The 13480-nt window shown below is 45.9% G+C and overlaps 1 protein-coding gene across 1 annotated transcript in view; it reads right to left on the bottom strand.

The window, feature by feature from the left end:
* Positions 1–13480, bottom strand: part of NUDT1 (nudix hydrolase 1) — a 32352-nt gene that overhangs the window by 16631 nt on the left and 2241 nt on the right. Inside the window, exon 2 of the mRNA XM_086940623.1 lies at positions 2801–2962. Within this exon, the coding sequence (XP_086796749.1) occupies positions 2801–2958 (158 nt within the window). The 5' untranslated portion in view covers positions 2959–2962. The remainder of the gene's footprint in view (positions 1–2800; positions 2963–13480) is intronic.

Genomic DNA, 13480 nt, shown 5'->3' with positions numbered 1-13480 from the left:
TTCCCTGTCTGCCCCGCTCCCTACACGTCCCTACCAACGGACGACCATCCCTGCATGCTCCTCCCGGTACCGGGCAACCTGAACCTGCATCACCCCACAGGGCCAACGGCTGCCATTACCCTTCCCGAGGTCCCTGACCCCATAGCCTTGCCCGACCCCGGTCCCAGCGAAACTTAGGCTGCAGACGCGCCAGGTCCGGCTGGGGGGGTAAAGGGTTTCCTGAGTGAGATAGGACCAAAGAGTTTCGATGGCACCTCTGGCCTCCCCTGGGGGACTGGTTTCGCTCACACCTCTGGCCTTCCCCCGTGGGCTGGTTTCGATCGCACCTCTGGCCTTCCCGAGAGCTGGCTCCAGACCCTGCTGGGCGTCTGGGAATCCCCAGACGCATCTTCAAGAGGATCAAAGGGCCAGCCGACGGAACTCCCTGACGACCAGCCCCGAGGCATGAGATCTCCGCCTGCGTGGGTCTGGACATCAAAGGGCCACTGCACTATATCAAGGGGCGCCCAAGAACTAGCGGGCAGTTGTATCCTGGACAAGAGAGCCCTGCTGATCTGATCGCGGCTCAACCCCTTGAGAAGAAGACTGAACTTTGGGACTCATCGAGCCCTGCAGACGCTGCACATTTTCGTGAAGACGGAACTGAAACCTTGGAGCCCTGCTGACCTCGTCGCGGCTCATCCTTGAAACTCTAAGGACATTCGCTGAACACCCTGAGCCCTGCTGACGTTGTCGCGGCTCCTCAAGAACTGACAGACACTCTGTTCACTCCGGATCGAGCCCTGCTGACCTCGTCGCGGCTCGAGGAGAACCTTGGTCCGGCTGGACCATCAACGCTACCAACACGACCTGAAGCGAGAGGAGTGAGTACAGCAGCTAGAACGACCACCATCGCCGGTATCCCCCGGCTCGAGGATTGAGAGCTGTGCGCAGGGTACGCTTCGTACTGGCCTGATACTGAGACTGTCCCGCTTCCTTGCTCCCCATAACCGAGACTTTACGATCCCTCGATCGCTTGTGAATAAGTGTTCATTTTTCCTAAAGCTCTACTGCTGATAAAGAACTTGCTTACTGAAAACCACGGTGTGGTGTCCGTTCATAAGTGTGGTGTGAGCTCAGTGTGTACGATCTTAGACCCGGCGTCCTCCCCGGCGAGGACTTCACGTTAGGACTCGGCAGCATTCCTGGAAGAGGTGGATCACGGGAAGGTCGGGAGAATAGATTCTGACCCCCCCAGGGATCACCCGTTCTAACAATCCCCTATTAACAGCCCCCCCTTCCTTACTGGTGTCTGAAAAAGCAGACAGTAATTATTAATAAGTTGGTTGAAGTTGCTTAAATGTGCACCAGAGACCTCTAGAGACAGGGGAGTCAAAAGTCTAAACAATGATATGGCCATGTACAACAAACAAAATGACAATAAAAGGCTGATTTAGTTTTTCATGGACCAAATGTACAGCTTCTGTTTTTTCTTACATGATTTCAGTTCAATTGGTACTAACCACCATTGGCATTGTTGAATTCTCAAAATAGGAATAATCCATTTTCGGGCACTTCAGAGTGTTTCCCACAATTTTAAGTAGGGTGATTGATGCAGTTTTGATAATTTGCCCTTTAAGACACTTTATTCCTGATCAGAAATGAAGACCTTGACAAAACCTCTTGGTTAAAGGGCCCATTTTGTGGAACCTCTGAGAGGTCAATAATCAGCCTACAAGGTAGATTGACGACACAACTAGATGGACAAATACTCTAAGGTCTCCACTAACATCAATTTGGTTGGATGTTGCACTTCCAGTGATTAATATCTGGATTTTTTTAAAATAAACATTTCACTGAAAATTAAATACCACAATAGCACTTAGACGAAAGCAGTCACTGGCAGGGCATAACAATTAGCAGCCATCACTCTATTAAGGAACCACACCCTCCCTCATAAAAGAAGGAAACCACTCTTAATTTCTGTTAATATTGCAAATAACATAGCAGACAAGAATTAGATAAATATTCAATGTCTGGAGATGGTGACAAAACAGTAACTTAATTTGGCTAACAAAATCTCATAATTGCAATCTTTTGTCATCAAACATCACTTTACTAGTCAGTCAACAGTTTTGTGTCATAAAAGCTTAGAAATATGTGATTTATGTAGCCAAATTAATCTCACATGTATCTAGGCATAATTGATTCTCCATAGAGAGTACTGAGAAAAATAAAATTCACAGTATAACTATGACTAAAACAAAAAGCCCCTTCATATTAAGCATACTGTAGTATCCTACATTTCTACTGTGATGTATTTTACACTTCCTGCTCAGCCAGTGCATGTGCTCTGTGCTCAATAGAATGTTGGAGTCATGATGAGCCTCGGAATGCTGGGACACAGAGAGGTGAAGTGACAGTTGGACATGGGCTGAGCAGCATTCAGGCTGCTCCTGGTGGGGCTCTCCTTCACAACCTAACTACTTGTTATACTACTTGTTACCTGCATGAATAAATCATTTTTGATTACAACCTTCCTGCGCGGACCTCCTCACTACACATACCCATCTTGCAAGAGGGCCATTCACTTTCAGGGTCAAGCCAACACGATGAAAGCAGATCTCTATGAGGAAGCATTAGAAATTAGCAAAATATAAAACTAAGTATTGCTAGAACTGCCATGTCACATTTTTAAGACCCTGTCAACGTTGCTGCCGGCTTGACTTTCACATCAAACAGCAGAGTAACTTTCCAAGATGACATGCTTAATTCTGCAAGCAGCGTTACTTTTCCAAACAGAACTGACTCTAATGGTTACCTCTTTGCCGCTTCTTCAATGGTCTCCCCTTTTTGAACCTTCCCACCAAAGCCATTCCATCGTCCTGCACCAAATCCGCGTTTCTTCATGCCCAACAGAACCTGCTTGGGCTGCACCACCAGCACCAGTGTAAACACCTTAGAGGTAAATATGCTCATCCTTCTAAAAACAGTTAAGAAAAAAAAGGTTTTTTTAAGGTTAATCCTCTTGTAAATTGACAATTAGCTGCTTCCTATCCATTTTTGTTACAACAAAGACCTGGGGTCATGGCTGCAGGGTGCCAGGCCACCAGATGCTAGAATTACGTAATACTAATACACAAATAAGTCAAAAGTGAAAACTTATCAACGGGAGAAAATGAGATCCAGTGCATTATTTGCAGTCTATGAATTCAGACCTCTTACCCCACAATCCTTGCTTATCAACCTGACCACACTCTGTAATCCAGAGGAAATACCTGTACCTGTGGACGGCTTTGAGCAGGGTAGAGGCCTGTGACAGAAAGGCTAAAGGAAAGAATTACGAGGAGCGCGGGAGAGGCCATCAGTAATGTAAAAGCCACTTACTATGAGACCAAGCGCAGTGGACAGAGTGTTCTACTTGTGAGAGGTCTGTGACTGGAGGTCAGTGGACTGGTCATAGACTTTTGTCTGTTAGGCAAAGAACAGCGTGTGACGCTGAGAGGTCATGACAGTATGCACGGTCTGTGGCTGAAAAGGGCAAAATCAGCAAGAGGAGTGAGAGATTCAACAGCCCAAAATGGGGTGTTTGAGAGTGTTATGTTTTCCAACTCATTAAACATGCGTTAATTCTGTCCTCTAGTGCACTGAGGTTAGGCTTCTAACGAGGAATTTGGGGGTAACAATACTTTCTACAATACAAAACTGAAAAAGCTTGTGGGCAAGTAGTTTCTTTAACACTTAAAGATTTCCTTATAGAGTTTACCCTGAAGACGTGAGCCATAAGAAATTACGTGCCTGGTCCACAGCAACACCAACAAAGTGATTCTTCCTTATGAATTGCCCATCTAGCTGCCAAGAAAATATATAGCCTTACAATTACCCTTTAAGTACCTATTATCTTGACTTTATCAATCTTTTAAACTTGCTTATGTGGACTTGAAGTGTTATGTTACGTCTTCCTGGTCGCGGTTGATGTTCTCCTACTGTTCCCAAGTCTTCTCTTGAACCGTGTCATCTACTCCCTTCGGGATTGGCTGTGTACAGCTATTGTTTATTTGTATTTCCTACAGGTGGGAAAGGGAACCAATCTATTCACCGAAGTATGTTCTGATGGGAAACCACCAACCTGCCACTCGGGGACAGTTTCTGCATTTCCTCCTAAACAAATCCCCTGGGTAACATTACGTCCTTCTATACAAGTCATTCACTCAAGATATCAAACTCTTGTTGGCCCATCAACCCAAAGAGGAAGTAGTGGGGCGCTGTTAGTGTAACACCGCCATAGCCACACAGTCTGAACTTCCATGATCAATTTTTAAATCATGAAGTAGATTATGCAGTGTGATTTGTCAAACTGGTTTCATAGTTGGCTGTTGTATTAGCTGCAAAGTCATAGCTGATGGTTTATTTTAACGTAGGAAAGGGTAACAAACAAGGTAAAACTGAATCTAAAGTTCTGGGTTCATCTGTCAATTCCACTTACTGGGTAGAAAAACATGGTAAGAAATATTTACTCTGCCTAAATACATAGGTTGTCCAGCCTTTGTCAGTTGCCTAATAAAAAAACTAAAGACGTGGACTGCATTTTTACTCCGCTTATAGAGGAAATAAAAAGCCAGGGAATATTGGCTGAAATTTAGACTGTGCTACAGGACAAAGGTTAGATACTCAGAAACCTCCTCAGCTAGAGCTGGCAATAGATTACAAACCAGGTAAAAATATATTGTTTGGAAGAGAGGGTAATAAAAGGGAGGGAAGCAGGTTTATTCTGTGACAGTGTTTCCTGGCAAAAATTCCTTACAACATCATGACTACTTTAATCATGATTTTATCAGAGCCTTGACTTCAATTCTTTGTTGGATAACTATTGAGATGTTATAATTATTTTTTTATATTCTGAGCTATTAAACTATTTTTAATAGTTTTGGAGCTCTCTGTGTCAATTTTGCAATTGGCATTCTGCACATTATACCATAATTTATCTTTTTATATTGATTTTTGTGGAGACTACAATCAAGTGTGAGCTCCTGCTGTGAAATTTCCAAGGCCCCAGATCAAAGCACAATAGAGAGGACATGTCCATGTAGTCCAGGACTATCATCCTGGCAGATAACCTGTACATCAGTGTCAATGGATACATGTTGTTATTAATTCTAATGAACTGTAGTGAATTATTTAGTAAACTGGGGGTGAGTGATTTTATGTAAGGCAAGAATGCAAATGTAAATATAATGAAAAGTATTTTAGGCTAAGGACAAAATAAATATTTTTTTGTAACTTTTGGAAAGTGAAAATGTATACAGTGAAAAAATGTACATTTTAAAAGAAATGCACTTTATGGTTAGGAATAACCAAATAAAGTTTTTTTTTTTAACTTTACTTGACAGTGTCCAAACATAACAAATGCTACTGAGTACTCAAACTCCAGTGATACAATTCAAACAGTAACTCCACTACCACACACTGTAAGGTCACACCAGGGTTTCCCTGATAAAAATCAACCTACATGAGCTTGATCAACCTGTATTTCACTGTATTAAAATATTTTGATGGGATGTGGGAAACACCAGAGACATCCTTGAAGATGTATAAACTGTTTAGTATGTTTAACCATTTTATTAAGAGTATGAAGGCTTACTAAGGTTATTGGCAGCCTGATCCAGTTGTCAGGTTAGCTCAGTTCAATTATCTAGGTTAAAATCAACCATCAACAAACACAACTGAGGCAAATACAGGACATTTTAAAATGTGTTAATTCATAAAAGTATTTTAAAAATATTGAAAAAATCAATACTGCTTTAAATAACGTAGCAATATTATTTAAAGAAAAGATAAAATATTCAACTGTGGGTGCAATGGCCAAGCCAATGTGTACATCCCCCTTCTATAGGCCTGTCTTTGTCCCTTCTCACTTGCATCCTGAACAAATGGTCGCCATTTCAACTTTGTGCTAGATTAGGGTTCCACAATGCAGTCCGGGGAAGATTTTGTGCAACAAACTACAAGCTGTATTATTTTATTCTCATGGGAAGCATACCCCTTATTCCTCTATATTAGAAAGCATTGGTAGGGGGTAATTGTATATTGACATATAGAGAAGTGCACTGCGTCTAACCAAATTGTGACCCTGTGCCATGTTTGGTTATAAGATTCTAAAGACTCTGTGTCCAAGGAAAGGAATGAGGGTGAAAGAGAACACCCCTGCCTGGTTCTCCCACCCAGGGACATATATTGGGTTCGATATCCTCATTTGTTCATGCCCTACATCTAGGCAAATGTACAGTGTTTTTACTTTAATACTCCCCTAACTCGGTCTTTCTCAGCACTGTAAAAAAAGTTCCACTAAGATTCAAAGGTCTTTTCGGCATTTGATGTGGCTGCGGGGCCGACACACACAGGGCTACGTCGGACACGATTCCAATTAAGCACCTGAACATCCCATGAGTGAAGCACCCAATTATGAATCTGGGTAGATCCAGAATGATAAACCCATGGATGAGCTAACTCCCACTATTTACTAGTAACTTAGAGCAAACCCAATACTCCAAATTGAGACGTGGCATCAGGCAGAAAAAGACATATAAAACAGTGGTCTTGCTGGGTTTCAGGAGCCGCTTACATTGTGGATGAGAGCGTTTTTACTGTGACAGACCTCCTCATAGTCTCTTAGTTCAAATAGGGCTTGCTGACAGCAGAAGCGTCCATTAATGCTTTCAGTGTGGCCTTTTTTCCACACCTTTTTAGATTCTCTCTCTTTTTTTTATTTTTTATACTAGTTTTATTGTTGGTTGTACCATGTACACACACAGTCGACAATTGCAATAGAATCATGATGGAAGCAATAACATCCAGTTTAACAGTGCTCCCATTCCCCACCCTTCCACTCTTCCCTACCTTGGGTTAGAACCCACCTGGCTTTCTCCCTTTGCCATCCGGTCACTATTCTCCTACCCTGTGGCTCTCTCGCGAGTCCAATCAGTTCTTTCTCAATCGTCCAGTTCATCTATACGTCAGGATTGGTCAACATTCAATCCTTAACCAAGTCCATAGTGGCTTCACCATCCTCCCCAAATCTTATTGAACTTTTGGGGGCATCCTCTGGCACTATAAGCCGCTATTTCTGCCTAAATGCACAAGCCCATGCCTGTGATCTGTTGTCTTTTCGGGGCCAGTTGTTGCCTGCTCGGTAAGTGCCTGGATACCCTAACATAACAGTACATAGCAATATCTCTTCTAGCTCCTCTAATAGCCGTCCAATATTGGGCCATGCCAGGGCAATACCAGAGAGTATGCCAGAAGGATCCCCTTCCCACCCCTCGGCACAAACATTGCGGGTGTATTGTCCTGCCCATCCTATTCAGTCAGCTTCTATTGTAGTAAATTCTATGAAGGAATTACAATTTAATTAATCTCAGTTTAGATTGAATAGCTACTTCTCTGGGTGCAGTAAGGTCGCCTACCAGTCCACACCCTCCATAGGCCCCACGTATCTCTCCGAGGCTGCCCGTAGATTCCCCGGGGTATCCGGCTTATTATTCAGTATGTTGTGATAGATCTGAGACACCCAGGTAGCCAGGGGAGTAGCCTCGGGATCGAGGCCCAGTCCAAGTGTTCCACTTGCAGGGCGTGTTTTAGTTGTAAATAAATGTAAATGTACAGGAATTTATATAGCGCAAATCACCGAGCGGTTTCTAAGCGCTTGCTTAGGGAACCCGTCCTGGTATTCCCCTGTGAGATAACCCGGCAGGGTATCCGCAAGGTGAAAGCCAGGCATCCCGCCGCGAGGGGCCGTTGTGGAGATTAAGCAAGCTATTGCCCAGAGTCGCAGAATGTGAACCCGTGAATCGAGTAGGCACCGGAGCAAGAATTGTCGAGTCCATGGACATTTTAGGACTCAAGACCCCGCCGAGCCGGGAATTGAACCCTGGTCCAAGGCTGACCTCTGCTTCCAGGTCTGCCTCCTCTAACCAGTGAGCCACACTTCTCCACGTAAATATATTCATAATGTTTATAATACAGGTCATATTCACTTTGTAGGGCTTCAAATGATTTCAATCCCTCCCGCAGTTATATATTCTCAGAGTGGGCATGATTAGGAGATGTACTTTTAAGTTACCCCAAAACCGGTCCCAGGATGCTTGTTTCCAGTCCAGGGAAGATTTGGCTTGACAGTCCGGGCTGGACTGTTCGCATAAGGCACAGGGTCATGGCTGATTTGCATATAGGGTCTGAACTGGGGTGGCGAAGTGAGCTAAAGAACGATGATGAATTCAACCCAGATCTGTGACTGAGGGTGAGTGTCTGAAAAGTTTCAGTGCTCGGTCCATCATCTCCTTGTGTTTGCTTTGTACTTTTAAGTTTTACATGACTTGGTAGTGAAAACTCTTAAATTCATTTGTTGTAAACGTATCTAGGACCCTAATTAAATATCCCCGATTTATGCCCTTATGTGGTTATAACAAATCATATCATTATAAAGGCATAAGAATCATATCCATATTTAGTAATAGCCAATGCAGTAAAAATACGGCAAGGCTACTTCCTTAGACTCCTAAAAAGTATAACGAGTTCTTTAAACAAACCAAACCTCCAGCAACCTGGGAATTCCCCATGCGTTTGTTTTGATTTGTCCTATAACTCCTGTGAGTCCTGAAAAAACTGCCAGTTCCTAGTGACGGTTCTTATTGAGGTCTTATGTCCAACCTTACATCAAACACGGCACCTTCCAGGTATAAATATACCAGCATTTGCCTTAAGCAACACACGGTGGTTTGGAGCAGAGCGGCTATCTACTTACCCAAAGCCCAGCTGATGCGAGTGCCGAAGGAAACCGACCCTCCCATTTGACGCACTGAGAAAGACGCTGTCTTTTCTCCTGCCGAGAAAATCCAGCTCCAGTGTTTCCAGTCACCCTTGCGGGTTACTGGCAGATCGAGACTTGAGCGCGAGATACAAGACCTCCTTCATTCTAAAACCAAGGTACGGAGCTGATTAGATACTTAGAGAATTCTTGATGCAGATTCTTGGCAAAACTAACTTAACTTAAACTGCAACTCCCTTACTCCTTCCTACGTACTAGGCTTAGGTTAGGTACACTGGGGTAGGCGTATTTAGAAGCACCAGTTGAGTCCGTTTAGTCAACTTTTATCATTGTATGTAATTGTATATATTTTATCCGTTTTAAGTATCATATGGCTCAGAAACCATATCAATGCTTTTACAGTATTATTATATAATACTCTTTTTACTGTACGCACTTTACTTTATGACAAGTATTGCAATTGTGGCAATTCACTTCTCTTGCATGAGAAAGAGGACTGCTCAATAAATAACACCTTTTATTGAAAACGCCTGTCTCTCTATTTCTCTGCACTCTGGTGAAACTAAGTATGCACGATTGACTGAGTGAAATAGCTATCTATTGTTTTCACACGACTCTGGAGATATACTCCTTATTCTGGAGGGATTCAGAAAAGGGGGTGGTGATGAACAGAGTGTCTGAATTAAGCAGACCACTCTTACCCAGTCCAAAAATCAGGGCTTGATCCATCACCGTTATTTATCTCACTGCACCATGGTGCAGTGAGCTAAAAAACGGTGATGGATCAAGCCCTGATCTTTGGACTGGGTAAGAGTGGTCTGCTTAATTCAGACACTCTGTTCATCACCACCCCCTTTTCTGAATCATTTTAGTCCACCATAAGCGTGGAAGGGTATACTCAGATGTGAGTCCCTTGCTCATTGCACCATCAGGATTCAAGCAAGCCGGGCCGAAGACGGCTGAAATGCCAGAAACCGGTCCCCAGAAGCTTGTTTCCTTCCCAGTATAAGAATTGGCTTGGTAGTTTGGTCTGCCCAGCTCGCGCCGCTGTTCAATTTGTAGAGCCCAGTGCCTCCCAGGCCTCCAAGCACTATCGCAGCCTGGGTCTCAGGGTCAATCCGCTTTTGCTCATTGCACCATCAGGATTCAAGCAAGCCGGGCCGAAGACGGCTGAAATGCCAGAAACCGGTCCCCGGAAGCTTGTTTCCTTCCCAGTATAAGAATTGGCTTGGTAGTTTGGTCTGCCCTGTTCCCATGATGCACTGGGCCAGGGTCAGACTAATTTGCATATAGCCAAGTTCTGAGCTGGGATGGTGCAGTGAGCTAAAAAACGGTGATGGATCAAGCCCTGATCTTTGGACTGGGTAAGAGTGGTCTGCTTAATTCAGACACTCTGTTCATCACCACCCCCTTTTCTGAATCATTTTAGTCCACCATAAGCATGGAAGGGTATACTCAGATATGAGTCCCTTGCTCATTGCACCATCAGGATTCAAGCAAGCCGGGCCGAAGACGGCTGAAATGCCAGAAACCGGTCCCCGGAAGCTTGTTTCCTTCCCAGTATAAGAATTGGCTTGGTAGTTTGGTCTGCCCTGTTCCCATGATGCACTGGGACAGTGTCAGACTAATTTGCATATAGCCAAGTTCTGAGCTGGGATGGTGCAGTGAGCTAAAAAACGGTGATGGATCAAGCCCTGATCTCTGGACTGGGTAAGAGTGGTCTGCTTAATTCAGACACTCTGTTCATCACCACCCCCTTTTCTGAATCCTTATTCTGGAGGGAGCAAAGTTGTCATGTTTATGCGGTTGTCAGAAGCTAATCCCTTCTTGTCTAATCAGGGAAGTTAACTCCTCCCTGTTCATTCGAGAAGGTTTCTAGTGACCTCTGAACTAGCTAGCATACCTAATTAAGTGTAACATATTCAGTAGAGACCTAGTCGACCTCAGTCCTACGTCTAAACTGCAGTTTATGTTATTCCAATGCGCAGAGCCTATTGGGAATATAGGAACTACACTACACATTTTTCACAACTGAAAAGCCTATCTCTCCCATAGAAATACACTGGAGTTGCTTTTTTACATTTTATAGGTGTAATTGCGCTCACCTCTGATGTGGAACGTGGTTTCATGCTACCACTGTGTTCCAGCTCGCGCCGCTGTTCAATTTGTAGAGCCCAGTGCCTCCCAGGCCTCCAAGCACTATCGCAGCCTGGGTCTCAGGGTCAATCCGCTTTAGGATTTCTTGGTGTAGTCCCAGAGCCCCCCCTGCAAACAGTGCTGGCCCCGGAGCCGTTTGTTCAGGGTGTGTTCTCGCAGGCGTAGGCGGTCTAGCCCCAAATTCGCCTTTATCCAGTCCTCTCTCCGGGGCTCTCCACGTCCCCAGGCCGGTCAGAGTGCTCACCTTCACTGCCCCAGCGGCACCGTCAGGCTCAGCGCTGTCCGGATCTGTGCCCCCTCAATCCCGGTACAGTAGCGGAAGTTATTCTTCACCCGCCTGTTGCCGGACTCTTCCAGTCCGCTCGTAGCGTTGTCAGGCACGCCTCGCTTTGGTTTCCGGTTGTCGAGCGGATCGTGCCCCGTTTGGACCAGTGTGTCGCCTTCCTCTCAAGTGGGCCCCCGGACAGGGTCCCCGCTGTTCGCTGCTCGCTAGGCTCTCTTGCCTCTCCCAAGTTGCTGCGATCTCCTCATCCGCCGATTCACGGGGCGGCCGCCATCTTGTTAGCCCTCGTGATGGCGAGTTAAACATGCAGTTCTTAACTGTTCTATGCATGGAGCAGGATGGGCAAAGATGTAGCTGCCAGCACATATCAAAACCTGCGTAAAAGTTTTCAGGGAACCAGTTTCTGCTGGGAGTCTCCTCTCTCGCCTGTCGCCCTCTGTGTGCTGAGGCTCGGAGGTGCCGGCTCGGTGATGCTGCTGTTTGGTGTGCCATTTTGACTTGGATCCCCCGACTGTTCTCCAACCATCCAGCCAGTCCCATGACTCTTCTGGACTTTCAAAATATCAGGTTTTATCTTCCGCCACCATACGCAACTTGGCCGGGGAAATCATTGAACACTTAATTTCACATTCTCTCAAGGGCCCTATTGACTTCTATGAAACTTCGGCGCATTCTTTGAACTTTGAGTGTGAAGTCTAGGAAAAAGGTGATAGAAGTGTTCTCATAGAGGAGTGGTTAAGCTCTGCCGGCTGTCTGGAGTATGACATCTCCGTCACAAAAATTGAAGATGCAGGCTGTTCTCGGTCAGGGAGAGGCCCCTGGCTTTGGCCGAGTACAAGGAACTCTGCGAGATTGCTCCACCGAAAAGAACTTGGAAAATCCACACTGCTGTCACATCTTCAAGACGATATCTTCCACAAATAAATCCCCCGCAGGCCCTTCAGAGTATTCCGGGACGCCTATAATGCGAATATTATTGCAATGCAAACAGCCCTCAGCGTCTTCCAAGTGCGCCTCTAGGCACTAGGGTGTTGGTAAGGGTGCTTAACTCCTTAACTTGGGCCTTCAGGGCATTTGTGTCTCCCTGTAGAGCAAAACATCCCTTATCCGCCCATGTTCCGGATGTCCACTCTCACTAGCAAGACCTCCATAGTGACAGAGTTAATACTGGTCTCCAGGGTCTAACGCACCCCCAGTAGTGCTGCCATGATGTCATGAAGTGAGAGGGTCTCATTCTCAGGGGTTGTTTGGTCCACAGGGGCCTGCATTCCCGATTCATGCTCATCACTGTCATCTCCTTGGGGATAGCAAATATATCCAGTTTCGTCTGATGGGCAGTGCATGCTCCCCTTCCGCCTGTCATCCTCCACAGTGGAGACCACCATTAGGGCGGCGGCTGGCCTTTAGAATTTGATTAGGGAGATCCAGAGGGGTCAACACCAACACTCACTGCTGTCTGTTTTTGGGCAAGTAGTATGCACTTTTCCTGGCGCGCACACCACCAGCTCCCCACCCTGCACCAATGCTGTACCAGCTTTCACAACACAAGGTCGTCTGACAATGACACTGCACGTCTAGGAATCAGCTGGAGTCAATGAACATTGTCGCAAGGTCAGCTATAATATCATGAATTCAATTCCCAGCTGGGTGCTTTCAAAAGTTATTAATTAGGCCACAGGGAGCCCTGGAATAGGGGTGACTATAGCCGCTCAATTGTCTTCCACTGTGGGCGCTCTAGGGGAGCAGGTATCGGCAGGACTCTCACCAGCATACAGTCGCTGAGCCGGACAGGAGGTGGGGGGAGGACCCAGTCTCCAATCCACTCCAGTCATGCAATGGGGGACTCAGCATCTGCAGTGCTCTCCAGCCACCAATTTTCCCCCGGAGTCCAACACCCGGTAGGGGGTACACACCGTCACTGTCCGCTGATGTCAGTTGGACCGATACTCCTTGTCTATCGCACTGCGGAGGCTGTCCCCACCACACCAGAGCGGCATCCAAGGTACAGTGCTGCTCCCAGGCCGGAACTCCATCAGCCCGACGATCAGCACTGCTGCGAGGCTCAGTCGGGCGGATGCATGTCACGATGTCGCCTCTCCTATTTTTCGAGCAGCTAACCTTCCCGGCTCAACTGCGACACTCGCTGTGCCTGACGGCCCACATATGGCAGCTGCTCTGCCACGTTAACAGGTCCAGGCTTTAGGTAGGGCCGTCTGTCACCCCCCCTTGGGGTAACC

Source organism: Lissotriton vulgaris, chromosome 10, assembly GCF_964263255.1.
Source record: "Lissotriton vulgaris chromosome 10, aLisVul1.2, whole genome shotgun sequence".
In the NCBI taxonomy this organism is placed as follows: Eukaryota; Metazoa; Chordata; class Amphibia; order Caudata; family Salamandridae; genus Lissotriton; species Lissotriton vulgaris.
The sequence above is the reverse complement of the archived record's forward strand: the minus strand, read 5'-3'. Positions and strand labels throughout refer to the sequence as shown.